The sequence below is a fragment of the Gavialis gangeticus genome, unplaced genomic scaffold (genome assembly GCF_001723915.1).
Source record: "Gavialis gangeticus isolate Ggan-Ray unplaced genomic scaffold, GavGan_comp1, whole genome shotgun sequence".
Lineage (NCBI taxonomy): Eukaryota > Metazoa > Chordata > Crocodylia > Gavialidae > Gavialis > Gavialis gangeticus.
In genome coordinates this window covers 107,552,996-107,565,028 of record NW_017728992.1, presented here as the reverse complement: position 1 = coordinate 107,565,028, position 12,033 = coordinate 107,552,996, and the positions used below count along the sequence as shown (strand labels likewise).

General features: G+C 40.6%; 1 protein-coding gene across 1 annotated transcript in view; it reads left to right on the top strand.

The window, feature by feature from the left end:
* Nucleotides 1-1,060: 1,060 nt before the first annotated feature.
* Nucleotides 1,061-12,033, top strand: part of B4GALT6 (beta-1,4-galactosyltransferase 6) — a 23,179-nt gene continuing 12,206 nt past the window's right edge. The window contains exons 1-2 of the mRNA XM_019526642.1: nucleotides 1,061-1,173; nucleotides 1,582-1,695. Of these exons, the coding sequence (XP_019382187.1) occupies nucleotides 1,074-1,173; nucleotides 1,582-1,695 (214 nt within the window). The 5' untranslated portion in view covers nucleotides 1,061-1,073. The remainder of the gene's footprint in view (nucleotides 1,174-1,581; nucleotides 1,696-12,033) is intronic.

Sequence of the window (12,033 nt, the reverse complement as noted above, 5' to 3'; positions counted from 1 at the left end):
CCTGGCGGGCTGCATTTTGCCCACCCCTGCCCTAGTGCCTTCCCACTGCTACCACTTGTCCTCCTCCTGGTGCTTTCTCTCTCCCTACACATGCTTGCTTTTGAAGCTGCTCTGGCTGTGTCTCCACTGGGGGCACAGAGCACTCGACTGGGTCACCCTGGTCTGAAGAAAACAAAGGTAGTCTTCCCCTGCTGCTTCATGGGACAGATCAAACTGCTGTTGCTTCTTGTGTGTTCCCCAGTCTGGAATGACCCCTGGGCCTTCTGGTTCCTGAGAGGAGTCAGGTGCCATGGAAGCAAACAGTCTCTGGTTGAACAAGAAACTCCTGCGTAGGCAATATCTTTCCTATTGAAAGAGGAAGATCTTTCTCTCAGATAGAACATGTTTCCTGCAGGAGAAATTGCAAGAACACCTGTACTCTTGCAGTTTCTGGAGAGAAAGGTGATATTAGAAATATAATGCCTGTCCATACCCTCTTATTAACAGGACTGGTTTAGGTTTTTGAGTATTGAATTGGAACATAATTTTTTATGCTATCACTTAATACTAAGTGTAACATGTTATTTTACTCTTTCATAATTCCTCTTAAGTCCTTTCACGGTTATTGAGTGCCAGTGCTTTGAGGATTGCTAAACAGTCCTTTCTTCTGGCAGTGTATGTAGATGGATATATGTATTTGCATGTAGATTGGTTTTAATATATAGAGAGTTGTGTATGGCTACATATGTGTATATATACAACCTAATGAGTTATTTGGAGTATTAATGGTGTATCTTAGGTTTTGTAAAAGGGTGGTGGGCAAAGAAATTGTGCCAATCTAATTTATTAAGTTAAGAATTCAAAATATATTTTGCCCTTCAGATAAACTTTGAAATTTGAATCCAGATGTTTTCCTTTCATCTTTATTCTCTTTGTGAATCTAATCGTTGGTTTTTGTAAACTAACTTTGAAGTCAGTTGTAATTAAATCAATATTAGAGAACATAACTTGATAAATATTAAAAAAGATTAAAGTAGTTAAATAATTTTCAGTTTGAAATTCATTGTCTTTTAACAGCAAATACCTATCTCTTTATGGTACAAGCCCGAGGTATAATGCTGAGAGAGAATGTGAAAACAATAGGACATATGATAAGATTGTACACTAATAAAAATACTACGCTGAATGGCACAGGTAAGAATTTCTTTTTCTAGAAAAAATCATACGTCATTAATAAGAATAACAGAATTTGTTTATAAATGCATTTACAAATTCTAGTTTCAAGGCCATCTCTTTTCCCTCATCTTCAGTTGGGTATTGGGTAGGGGAAAATTGTCATTGTTTACAAAGAGCCGTTCTACTATACAAGTTTTTTTTTTAAATAAATACATCTGTCAATAGCTATGGCAAGTAGATCTGAATTTGAAGATCATTCTTATTATACTACACAGAATGTCCTTTGATTACTTCCAGCTTTTATATACATAAAATATATGAAGTTACAGCAAAATAAGAGTTGCCAATGGATGGGTGGATGGAGGGATAGAAAGATAGAATTGGGAAACTGACTTTTACAAGTATAACTTTTTTTTTCTTTTTAAGATTATCCTGAAGGCAACAATTCCAGTGATTACCTTGCTCAAACAACAGTGTACCTTCCAGAAAACTTCACATATTCCCCTTACCAGCCTTGTCCAGAAAAGCTGCCTTATATGAGTAAGTTTTTAATGTCAACCTAATTCATGCCCTCAGCTATTAAATTATGTTTTATTTAAACCAGAACAAAAAAAAATTAAATCAAACTTAGTGATCAAACAAACCTGGAAGCAGTTAGTGATACCTAGTGTAGTATTGTTGGCACTAGATTTACAACCTGGTCCTATTACCTTGTTTTGGCAAGCACAGTTGATCACAACTCCTTCCATTTGATAATAGGCAAATTTTATTGATGCACAGTGATAGAACGTAAGAGTAATGCAGGCAAAACAAACAAAACGATCACCCAATACAATACCCTTTATTTACCAGTTCTAGGGCGTTGCAGGGAGATGGAAGGGTGATGGTATGTCCGGCTGGTATGTCTACGGCTGAGCGCCACCCTGTGATTCTTGCTTGAATACCAGCATTCTTGAAGGCTGAGGGCTGCCCAGCAGGGTGGGTGAGACAGGCCAGTAGTGCTCCCTCTGTCTACAGTGGCCTTGGGATACCCTTGCTGTTCTGAAAATCCCTTTTGTATTTTTTCTCCTGATGACGCTTCATTTCCGGGTACCATTGATTGGTTACCCTATGGTTGTCATACTGTCTGTGTTCTGTGTTGTGAATATAATTCTTTGTTTCTCAAACATATTGCATGCATACGTCTTAATTTGGTCATTTACCAGTGTCTTAATTTGGTCATTTCTGGCCTCCTAATTTGGTCAGCCCACAAGAACTGGAAATCCCAGGGGCTTTACAATTGGTCACTGACCTGATGCTAATTCTGCAATTTCCTATATTGTTATGAGTTTTCAGGGAACACTGTGTTATGGCATGTTTTCAATTTCCCAGGATGTATATGCCTATTTGTTGGCTAGCTTTGGACATGGTGGGCTATGAGACTCTAGTGCACAGTTGTTACTGCAACTGCTACTGCAGTTGTTACTGCATATTTATTTACTACTTGTATTGACCATAGTTACTGCGCAGTAATGCTGATGACCATCTTTTAGGGAATGCTACGGCACAGTAGTTGAATAATGCTGCACAGTAGCATATTAGCACTGTTCGTGCTGTGATGTGCTACTGTGCAGTCAGTGTCTCATGTAGATATACCCACTTCCTGCTTTAAAGGCTGAGAACATGAATCTTTGCCACAGGCAGACTTTAGAAACCAATTAACCCTTACATTTCGCAAGGACCATTGTACTAATGCAAGCCAATTTCTAAAAGTGGATTTCTAAATATCATTTTCTAGCCATCATGATAACTCAAAACTTTTTCAGAGGCATCAAACATATGGCCTGCAGGCCAGATCCAGCCTCCAGATTTATTTAATGTGGTGTGCTGGTTGTCTGGTGGACTACTGGAAGTTTGGGTTCTTGGACCCCAATGACTTGGTCTTCATTGGCAACCACCGAGCTCTGCACTGCTGCCTGAACATCGCCTGCTGTTGCTACATGCAATCAGACCTGTGCTGCTGCTTGGATGCAGCCCTGCACTGCCACACTTCCTGCTCTGTGCTCTTTTCCAGGGAAAGCCCCACACAGCTGCATGCCACCTACCCTGAGCCACATCATGCCCTCATCTTCATACTGCTGTGCTGCCAGAGCCTCATGCTGCTGCATATCCCTGACTACACCTGTTGTCCAGCCAGAGCTCTGTGCCATCACATGCCCCTGAGTCCACTGTCATGCCTGGCCAGAGACCTATGCTGCTGCCTAAATGCAGCACCCCATTGCTGCTTGTCCCCAGGCCTACACTACCACCCAGCCCCAGACCCATGCTGCCACCCAGATGCAGCCCCAGTGCTGTAACTGCTGGCCCCACAGATTTGGCCAGAGAAGTCCCTGCAGTCCAGGTCCAGCCCAGTGCCTTGGGTGAGTTTTACACCCCGGCTTGCTAAGATTGTAGCTCTTTAACTTCATTTTCAATACCTAATATTTGATACAAATGTTCTGTGTGAAATGGTTTTTTGCTTCTGTACCCACAAATAAAAACAATGCCTAGAGTAAGGGAGCATATCTCCAGATGTAGTAACTTTATGAGTGATGCCTATACGAAATTGGATGCTTTGAGGAATTCTTAGTAGCCAAGTGTTTAATATTTAAATAATAGAAATTTAAAATATTTCTGCTGGTTTGGAAGAATTGCTAGTCTGACAATTCAGAAACACTTTAAACTGTTATTTAGCTCTTGAAGACTTTGTTGGAATTTAGCTTTGCACTCAAACCTTTGGTGCTTGACTCCATGAGCAGCTAAGGTATCCAGGATCATTTCCAGGTCAGTTTCAGGCAGACCAGCAAGGTAGTTGGCCCAGTTTGCTTGAAACAAGGTGTGTGTGTTTTTTTGTTTGTTTGTTTGTTTGTTTTTTTTTATCAAAACACAGTAATGTCAAGTGAAAAAGCAGTCTTGCCTGTTTGACTTAGGAGCATTTCTGTTGCGATTCTGTGCAAGGGAATTGCATGGTCCTATCTCTTTTCGTTCCCAAATCATGATTGCTTAAGCTTGGCATTTAGAAGTGAAATCCATTCTGGTCTAATTTGACTTTAAAATGCATCCCTAAGAAAGGGGAGCCCAAACTCTCCTGCCTCTTTCTTGTTTCTTTTAGGACAGCCCTTGTTTGTGTTGGCATGGCTTCTTTTTCAGTTTTTTAGAATCCAATCCTGCCAGGTTTAGAAAAACTAGTGGTCTTCTCTACTATTTCTCGTTGAATGGTGGCATACCACTTTGCCATTTCAGGTGTACATAAAAGATGTACATAGACTCCACATGGAAGGGAGAGAGTTACTGAGCCAGGCTGTAGATCACATCAGCGTTACTTATTAGGCCACCATCTACTTCAAATGGCTGGTTCCAGTCTCAGTGTTGGCATTTCTTTCTTGTCCACAACTCATTCTCTGGATGCTAGCTTTTTAATCACTTGCGAACAAAGTTCCTGTCTTTTCCCTGTTTGTCTAGTGTTGATTACTGTGATGGATGGAGGGCAAGTTACTTGGAAGAAGAAGAAATTCAGCCTGTGTGGGACATACCCCTAGGTTGTCATACTTTTGGCTCCAAGTCTTTTCTCTGTTTTTTCCCCAGCTTTTGCTGTCCAGTTCATGAGAGGCCTTTCCAATCCCAAAATTATTTCCACCTTGAGGTAATAGCTGCTACTTTCAAAGTTCAAGTTACTAGTATTTCAATAGGCTGCCTTCCTTTCCAATGGACTCCCCTTGACATCCTAGGCTGAAAGAAGTGTATTCTTCTCCTCCCTCTTTGGTTGTCAGTATCATTCTGGATATAGCACATATTAAATCATTGCTAAAATGTATTCCATGTGAAAAGTTACTTTACAGAAGCATTTCAGATTGCAATATCAAATATATGTTTGAGGAATCTGAGAAAACATTGTATGCATAATGTTCATCCTGCCACTTTGTGGGCATATGTATAATTCAAGATTGTTAATTATGTGATCAGTACCATCATGTCTGCAGAGGCTGAATCTCATTTACTTTTATTTGTAAGGCCAAAGTCTGAGCCTTATCAGACTTTATACAGAACTTACTGCAAGGCTTTTGAAATTTTTCATGGCCCTGTTTTTTGAAATGTGTTTTATAGAAATCCTAAATATTTCTCAATCTTGTTATTTCTTTGTTAGTCTCATGTTTCCCTCACAGCAGCGTTTATAAACTGAATTTGTGACTCACATTTTTCAGTTTTTGTTTAAAACTACTTTGCTTAAATTATATGTAATCAAACAAGATTGTAACATGTCAACTGAGAACAGAAAGAAAATGTCAGACTATGCCTCCCTTCACCTTTGGACTTGATGCAAGGCTAACAGAGTTGAATGGAATAGAAATCAAATTCACTAAAACTATATTTTTTGGCAAGAACCTAATTTGCCAAAACAAATTATATTATCCCTTTGAATGCTGTTGCTATAATCCCAGTCTTGGTAGGCTGCAAATTCCTTCATTTTAAAATTCTTTGACACATCACAAAACAAGACTTATGACAGTAGAAAACTATCTGCCAGCAATCTAAGAAGGGAAAAGGAGTTAATTCTGAGAATATATATATGAAACTACATGTGGTTTAGAGGAAAATGGAAATTATCTTCTGATACTGCAGATACGTAGTGTAGATTTCTGGTTTTGATGATATTTCAAATAGCTCTGGCCAGACACTTCCCAGCTGTTAATTTCACTTGACCCTAAGTGCTTTGATCCTCTAGAGTCTGAACTAGGCACTACCCCTTAGGTGTCTAGACTCCCTTCTGCCATGAGTATTAATGCAGACCTTTCAGATCTGTTACTGTCTAAACAGGCCTCTCAGAACTTGAGCTTTAAGGTAGGTCTGGGTCTTATGGTTACCACGTTAGAGGTATACAACAGTAAAACAGACACAGTCTTAATAGAAGAGTCTAAGACATCATTATTCAGTATTACAAGAGATGTAGAGCTATCTAGATAAAAATAATCTGTGCCTCCCATTCTGCCTTTTTTCACCACTCTGGAGCAGTCTGTGAGCTGTAAATACCCTTTAGGGTCTCCATAATCTTCTTTGCAGCTTTTGGCTTTTCTTAAGAATCCAAACCTTTCTAACTCAGAGCATTTCTAATTCAACACGCTTAACCTTACTCGTGGGAAACAGGATTTGTTGGCACAGTGTGATGTGACTAGCTACCACATCCTGGACTCAAAGTAGTCTATAAAGTATAGTTGTATACAGTCCTGTAATTATTATTTATTGAGTGTTTGAGACTTCTCAAGAATGAAAAAATAATTGGAATTGCATTTCATTCTTCTTCTCTAGAATTACAGTAATGCAGCTTTCCAGAAAATTTGGCATCAGGCCATCTTCAAGAGAAGGAAGTTCAATTTGTTCGGAGGCTTGGGCACTTGTACAGGGCCTGGTGCTTCTCTATAGGGCTCTGACCTTCCTTGGGCGTGTAAAAAATGCAGCAAGACCAGGAAACTTTAGGATTCTGTGGATTTAAATATTAGAAATTGGGGAAGTAAAAATGACTGCTTGGGGTAGTTGGCTTTGCACTGCCTTTCAGAGCTGCCAGGATAGTTTCGTTTTAGGGAAGATTTTACATTACATTTTTCATAAAGTTGTGGGCATGTGGTTAAAAAACGAAACAAAACTTCTAATTACTATCCTTCTAAGGCTCCTATCATTGAAAAGTGATTACCCAGCAAGAATAGTACAGGTATCAAGATGCATATGTCACTTAAAATGCTTCCTTTTAATTTTAAAATGTTCTAACTTGTTACATGCAGTTGACTATTAACTGTAATTCAGCTGCACAGTAGAATGTTTCTAAAAGAGGCAGTATGCTGTTTGTCAATGCAGTCAGCTGCTATACCATAGAAAAGTACTGTGGTTTTCAGTCATGTTGCCGCTACTTAAAATTTGTCCGTTTTAATTAAAATTATAGTTTACAAGAGAGAGCTCTATGGTCTGTAAGAACAGAAACTACCTTTCACAATTCCCAATTTGTCTCCCAGACTAAAACCTTACCTTTTTTTATAACTCTTGTCGTATACAGCCTCGCATTCAAAGTGAGCAACTGTTCCATTAAATAATTGTCAGGGATCCTGGTTTTCTCTATTTAAAAATCCTAGATTCTCTGATTAAAAACTGCAAAAGTTACATTTTTCTGCCATCAAAATGAAGTGCCATGATATATATTGGTATCAAGTGAACACAATGCCTTATTGATGTATTTATAATGTTAAAACAATTTGGAAGTCTACCAGTGCCTCTATCACTATAACAAAATAAATTCGAAATACCTATATATTTTGCAGTTTTCTTTTCATTTTTTTTTTTTTTTAATTTTGGAAAATCAGAGCTTCCCCTGCCCCCTTTGTTCACCAGGACGGGTCCAGCTGTGGCTGTCCCCCCCATCCCCTCCACCCACACACGTACACACACTCACATACGCACACTCATGTCCCACAGCTCTTCAAACCAGTCCCCAAGGTCTGGTCCTCCAGCCCTTATCCCCCATAGACTTGCCTGTCTCCAGCTGCTGCGGCTGATCCCACCACGCTGCCTGGCTGTATGCTGGTCATGTGTGCGTGGCCACACATGCATGTAGCACCCCCTTCCTCTAGTCGTTTCTCCCCAGCCCCAAGCATCACCTTGAAGGCTGGAAGGCTGCCAGCCTGCAAGGGGAAATGTGTGGTTTCCTGCCATTTTCTCCTTTAAATGAAAAAATCTACATTTTTCTGCAGCAAACGGAAAACCCAGATCCCTGATAATTATGTAGTAGTATATTAAATTCCTTTATATCTGTACAATATCAAATGGAGCATCTGACAGGCAATCACAATACTAGATAGTTAACTGTTTGTGGGGGGGGGCAGAATTTTTTTTATATAATTGGGTATTATAGGACTAATTTATACAAGTAGAGAAGGTGACAAGTTTAGCAAGTCAGAGCTTGCTTTGATTGGTTCAGGCATGGTGGAAAAAAATCCTTTTTTTTTTTTTTTTAAATTGCATTAATTTAGTTTTGACTTGCTCTGTCAGTATTACAAATGCATTTTAATTTATGTTACTGTTAAAGTTGATTTTCTTTAATTATTTTAATTAATTTAAATTCATAGAGGTACACAGGCTTTCAGTGACTCATAGCAGTTGTTCTGTAGCTTGTTAAAATATTAGTTATCTTTTGTTATGTTTTTCCAGTTTTACATTTTTAGAAAATCATAATTTTCATAGAATAACCTGTGTACCAAGTCCAGCAATTCCAAAATGCAAAGTGAGATTATATTGTAATAGATGACCACCAGAATACAGAAATTGGTCCCATTTTTTTTAAAGAATTTCCTCAAAAAAAATGTCAAGGTGGCTTGCTGTTCACTTCTGTCAGGGGTACAGCCACTATGTGGGCAGTCAGAGCTCAATCATAGAAGGTCACAACCCAAGGGACCAGGAGCAGACAAGGTCAGGGAAGCAAGGATCCCAGCTAGAGTTAAGGGATCAGGGAACAGGGGGTCAGGAGGCTGAGTTTTGTACAAGACGAAGATGGTAGGCAGTCAGCCTGGGTAGAGCCATGATCCAAAAGGGGTTAGGAACAAGAAGCAGGGATCTGGTCTAGAACAGGCAACTAGTTGTATAGGACAGGGACGTGGGCAATTGCCATGTGAAGCTAGGCGCTTCCTGTCAGGACAGGGTTCTAGGCTTGAGTCTGGAAGCAAAAGGGTTCAAGAACCCCTCAAGGCAATCTGGAAGCAAAGGAGTTTGGGTGGGAGTCTTGAGTCAGGAACAGACAGGCAGGTGAAAGGAACAAGGATGAAATCAGGAAGCTAACAAGTATGATCTAGGGACTGGGAAACTGGGGATCAAAGGTAGGGGTCGGGTAACTAAAAACATGGAGTTAGAAGCCCAAGGCTATAGATCAGCCTGGTCCCATTTCCTCAGTATGCTTCTCACACCTAACCTGCAGCCTCCCACTCCCGCAACCCCTTCTGCTGATGTGGCGCCCCCATTTGGGGTCACGACTGACAGTTTGGGAACCGCTGCTTACCACACTTACATCTCCACTACTGATGTAGCGAAAGGGCTGCTGCTTATGAGTAGCAGACGTTCATGCAGACAACTAGGGCTAGCTTCGTGGGAGTAGTGAGGCCATTGGCACTCGGGCCCACTTGGGTAACTAGGACCAGCTGGGGACAATTTGTCCTGCCTGATGTCAGGAGTCAGGATCCAGGGCAACTTAAGAGTATAAGTTGGCAAATAAGGTGGTCTTATGTTGATGGTTAAAGTTAGGCATTTGTTGATCTGTTTTGCAGAACAGGGGTAGCTTGCTGAATTTTTGTCATAAAGTTCACAGAATCTACCTTTCAACTACTTCCTCAGAAAATAGTTGGAGATCATTTTCAGGTGTTGTGTAAATGCAAAATAAAGAATTTTTTTAATGTATGATTGGGTTCAAGTTTTCCACCTGCTCCAGAGCTGGGCTACATCATCATCATTCCCTATTTATACAGATATAACTGAGGTGGCAAAAAATTCCAGTATTTTGCATGCTGTTAATCCTAGCACGATGCATTCTCCAGTGGGTGCATTATGTTCAGCAAATGCATCTGTCACATAGAATAGGCTGGGGGGAAACTTTTCACAGTACGGGGAAAGGTCAGATGCCAGGGCAGTGACTGAGGCTGCTGCAAAGCGAAGCAGTATTAAGCCTCCCCAACTACAACGGTGCTGACCCCAGCTTAACGTATAGTATAGTTTGAAATAACTGTTTTTGGAGCTTGTTAAGGTGAAGGGTTGGCAATGTTGCATTTGAGCACCATTCATCATTTGTTTCTTTCGTATTTACTGGAACAAAGGGGAATGGTGTATTTTGCTGTTCTTCATTGTGCTTGGAGTCATATAAGTTTTCAATAGCAAAGTCAATTGCCACGTGAAATTTGTCTATGAGTTTGAACCTTAAAAAGGGGGAGTTGCGTGCACCATGGTTTGTTTCCAGGATGCGTCTTTATAGAATGCATGGGGGAAGGGGACTTTACATGCAAAGTTTGGCAGTTGTCCTGTTCAGGGGGAAAAGGGATAGTGGGGCTCATGGAAGAAATATTTGCTAATATTCACTCAAGAGTGGCACCCTGGCACAGTAGCAAAACACAGGCAGATCCAAGAAGTGTATGTACTTACCACACTTACATCTCCACTACTGATGGAACTCATTTCAGGACAGGAGAGATTGGCCTAAGGTAGGTAGCGTACAATGTCTGAGGGGCCTCCATATCTTTTTTTTTTTGTAATGCAGATTCAAATGCCTTGTGACTATCAGACAGGTCCTGATTTTTTGGAACTTGCCATCCTTCAGAGTCCTCTGTGCAACTGTTACAGGTCTCATTTGGGACAGTGTGGGAGTTGGCCATGAAATACAGCTCAGTGCTAGTATCTACAAACAAAATCCTACCTAGCACTCCATTATAAAGAGCTGTGGCATAGCCAGTGTACAATTACTGGCTAGTATCTCTGGTTTGTTTATACCATTACCTGAGGTTCTTTATGTTGGACCAGCACAGCTACACCTCTCACACATGGATAGTCATCTTGATAGCAATGATGTTGTATATAGCTTGGGCCCTGTCTACATGTTACAGGTATTGTGCAGTTAACTAAAACAAATCTACACATACAAAGTACCTATCATGCCATGGATAGGTCCAACCAACTCTACAGCTAGACTTTGAAAATGTGTACAGACTTTATAGGTGGCTGCTATCCAGCTTTAAGTTGCACATGTAGTAGGGTCTCTCCTGTGGCTGGGAACCATTAGGTGACGGGGCTTCCAGCTTTAGGGGGTGCACCTTGCCCAGCCAGGACTGACACATTGGGAATGGGATGCAATACCGTATGGGATAACAATATAGAATAACTGTTGGGTAAGACAACATCAATAATAAGAGTATGGATGCATTGTGTTTGTAGTGTTTTGTTTTGGCTAAGCCATTGGCCTGCAAGTGAGCTCATTAAATAGCCCTACTGATTTCAATGAGATTATTTATGAAATAAGTTGCTTTTCAACATAAGAATTCCAGAATCTGGTTCTTTGATTTTCAGTTATTCTGTTTTGATGTGTATCATCTCTTATGTAGCTTTTAATCAAAACTACTTTTGCAGTTGATTGCAAGGTGATAAGATGCAAATATTCTTGATGGAGCCAGTGAATGGAGCTATTTTCTTTGAATCAAGAATCTTGTGACGCCTTTTTATTGGAGTTCCCCGTTTCTTCACTTACATGATTTTAATCTGAGAATGTGTAGCCCATGTCAGATGCACCACCTATGTGCTCTTTTAAAACTCATGGAAATTTGCAGACCTCAGCTACTAGATTCTTGTGGGAAATCACCCACTTGTTGAATGTGATTTAATCATATCCTATTCCAGGTTATTTCTTTCAGTGTCCAAAGTATGAGACGTGCAAAAGTAAATAGCCAACAGTTTAAGCAGAGCTCAGAGTAAGTGGAACATAAATCAGCCTCTAATTAGTGTCAGTAACACAGGCTCAGGAACAATGGTAAGGCAAGCTCAACAGTGTAGGCATATTGGCTAACCTACTGCCATTCCTTTCTAAAGGAGTGGGAACTGAACTTTAAAGCTTCATCATCCATAGAATTATAGGGCTGAAAGGTACCGTAAAACAGTGGTGGCCAGCCTGCAATATGAGTGCCACAGATGGCATGGGCAGCCTGAGAGTGGCACAGAAAGCAGGGCAGGAGATTGGGTAAGTAGTAACAAGAGCAGAGCAGGTGAAGGATAGGGGTCAAAGTAGCACTTGAAGGGGTACAGGACTAATTTGTGGCATGTCCGCCGAAAAGGCTGACCCCCCCCCCCCCCCCC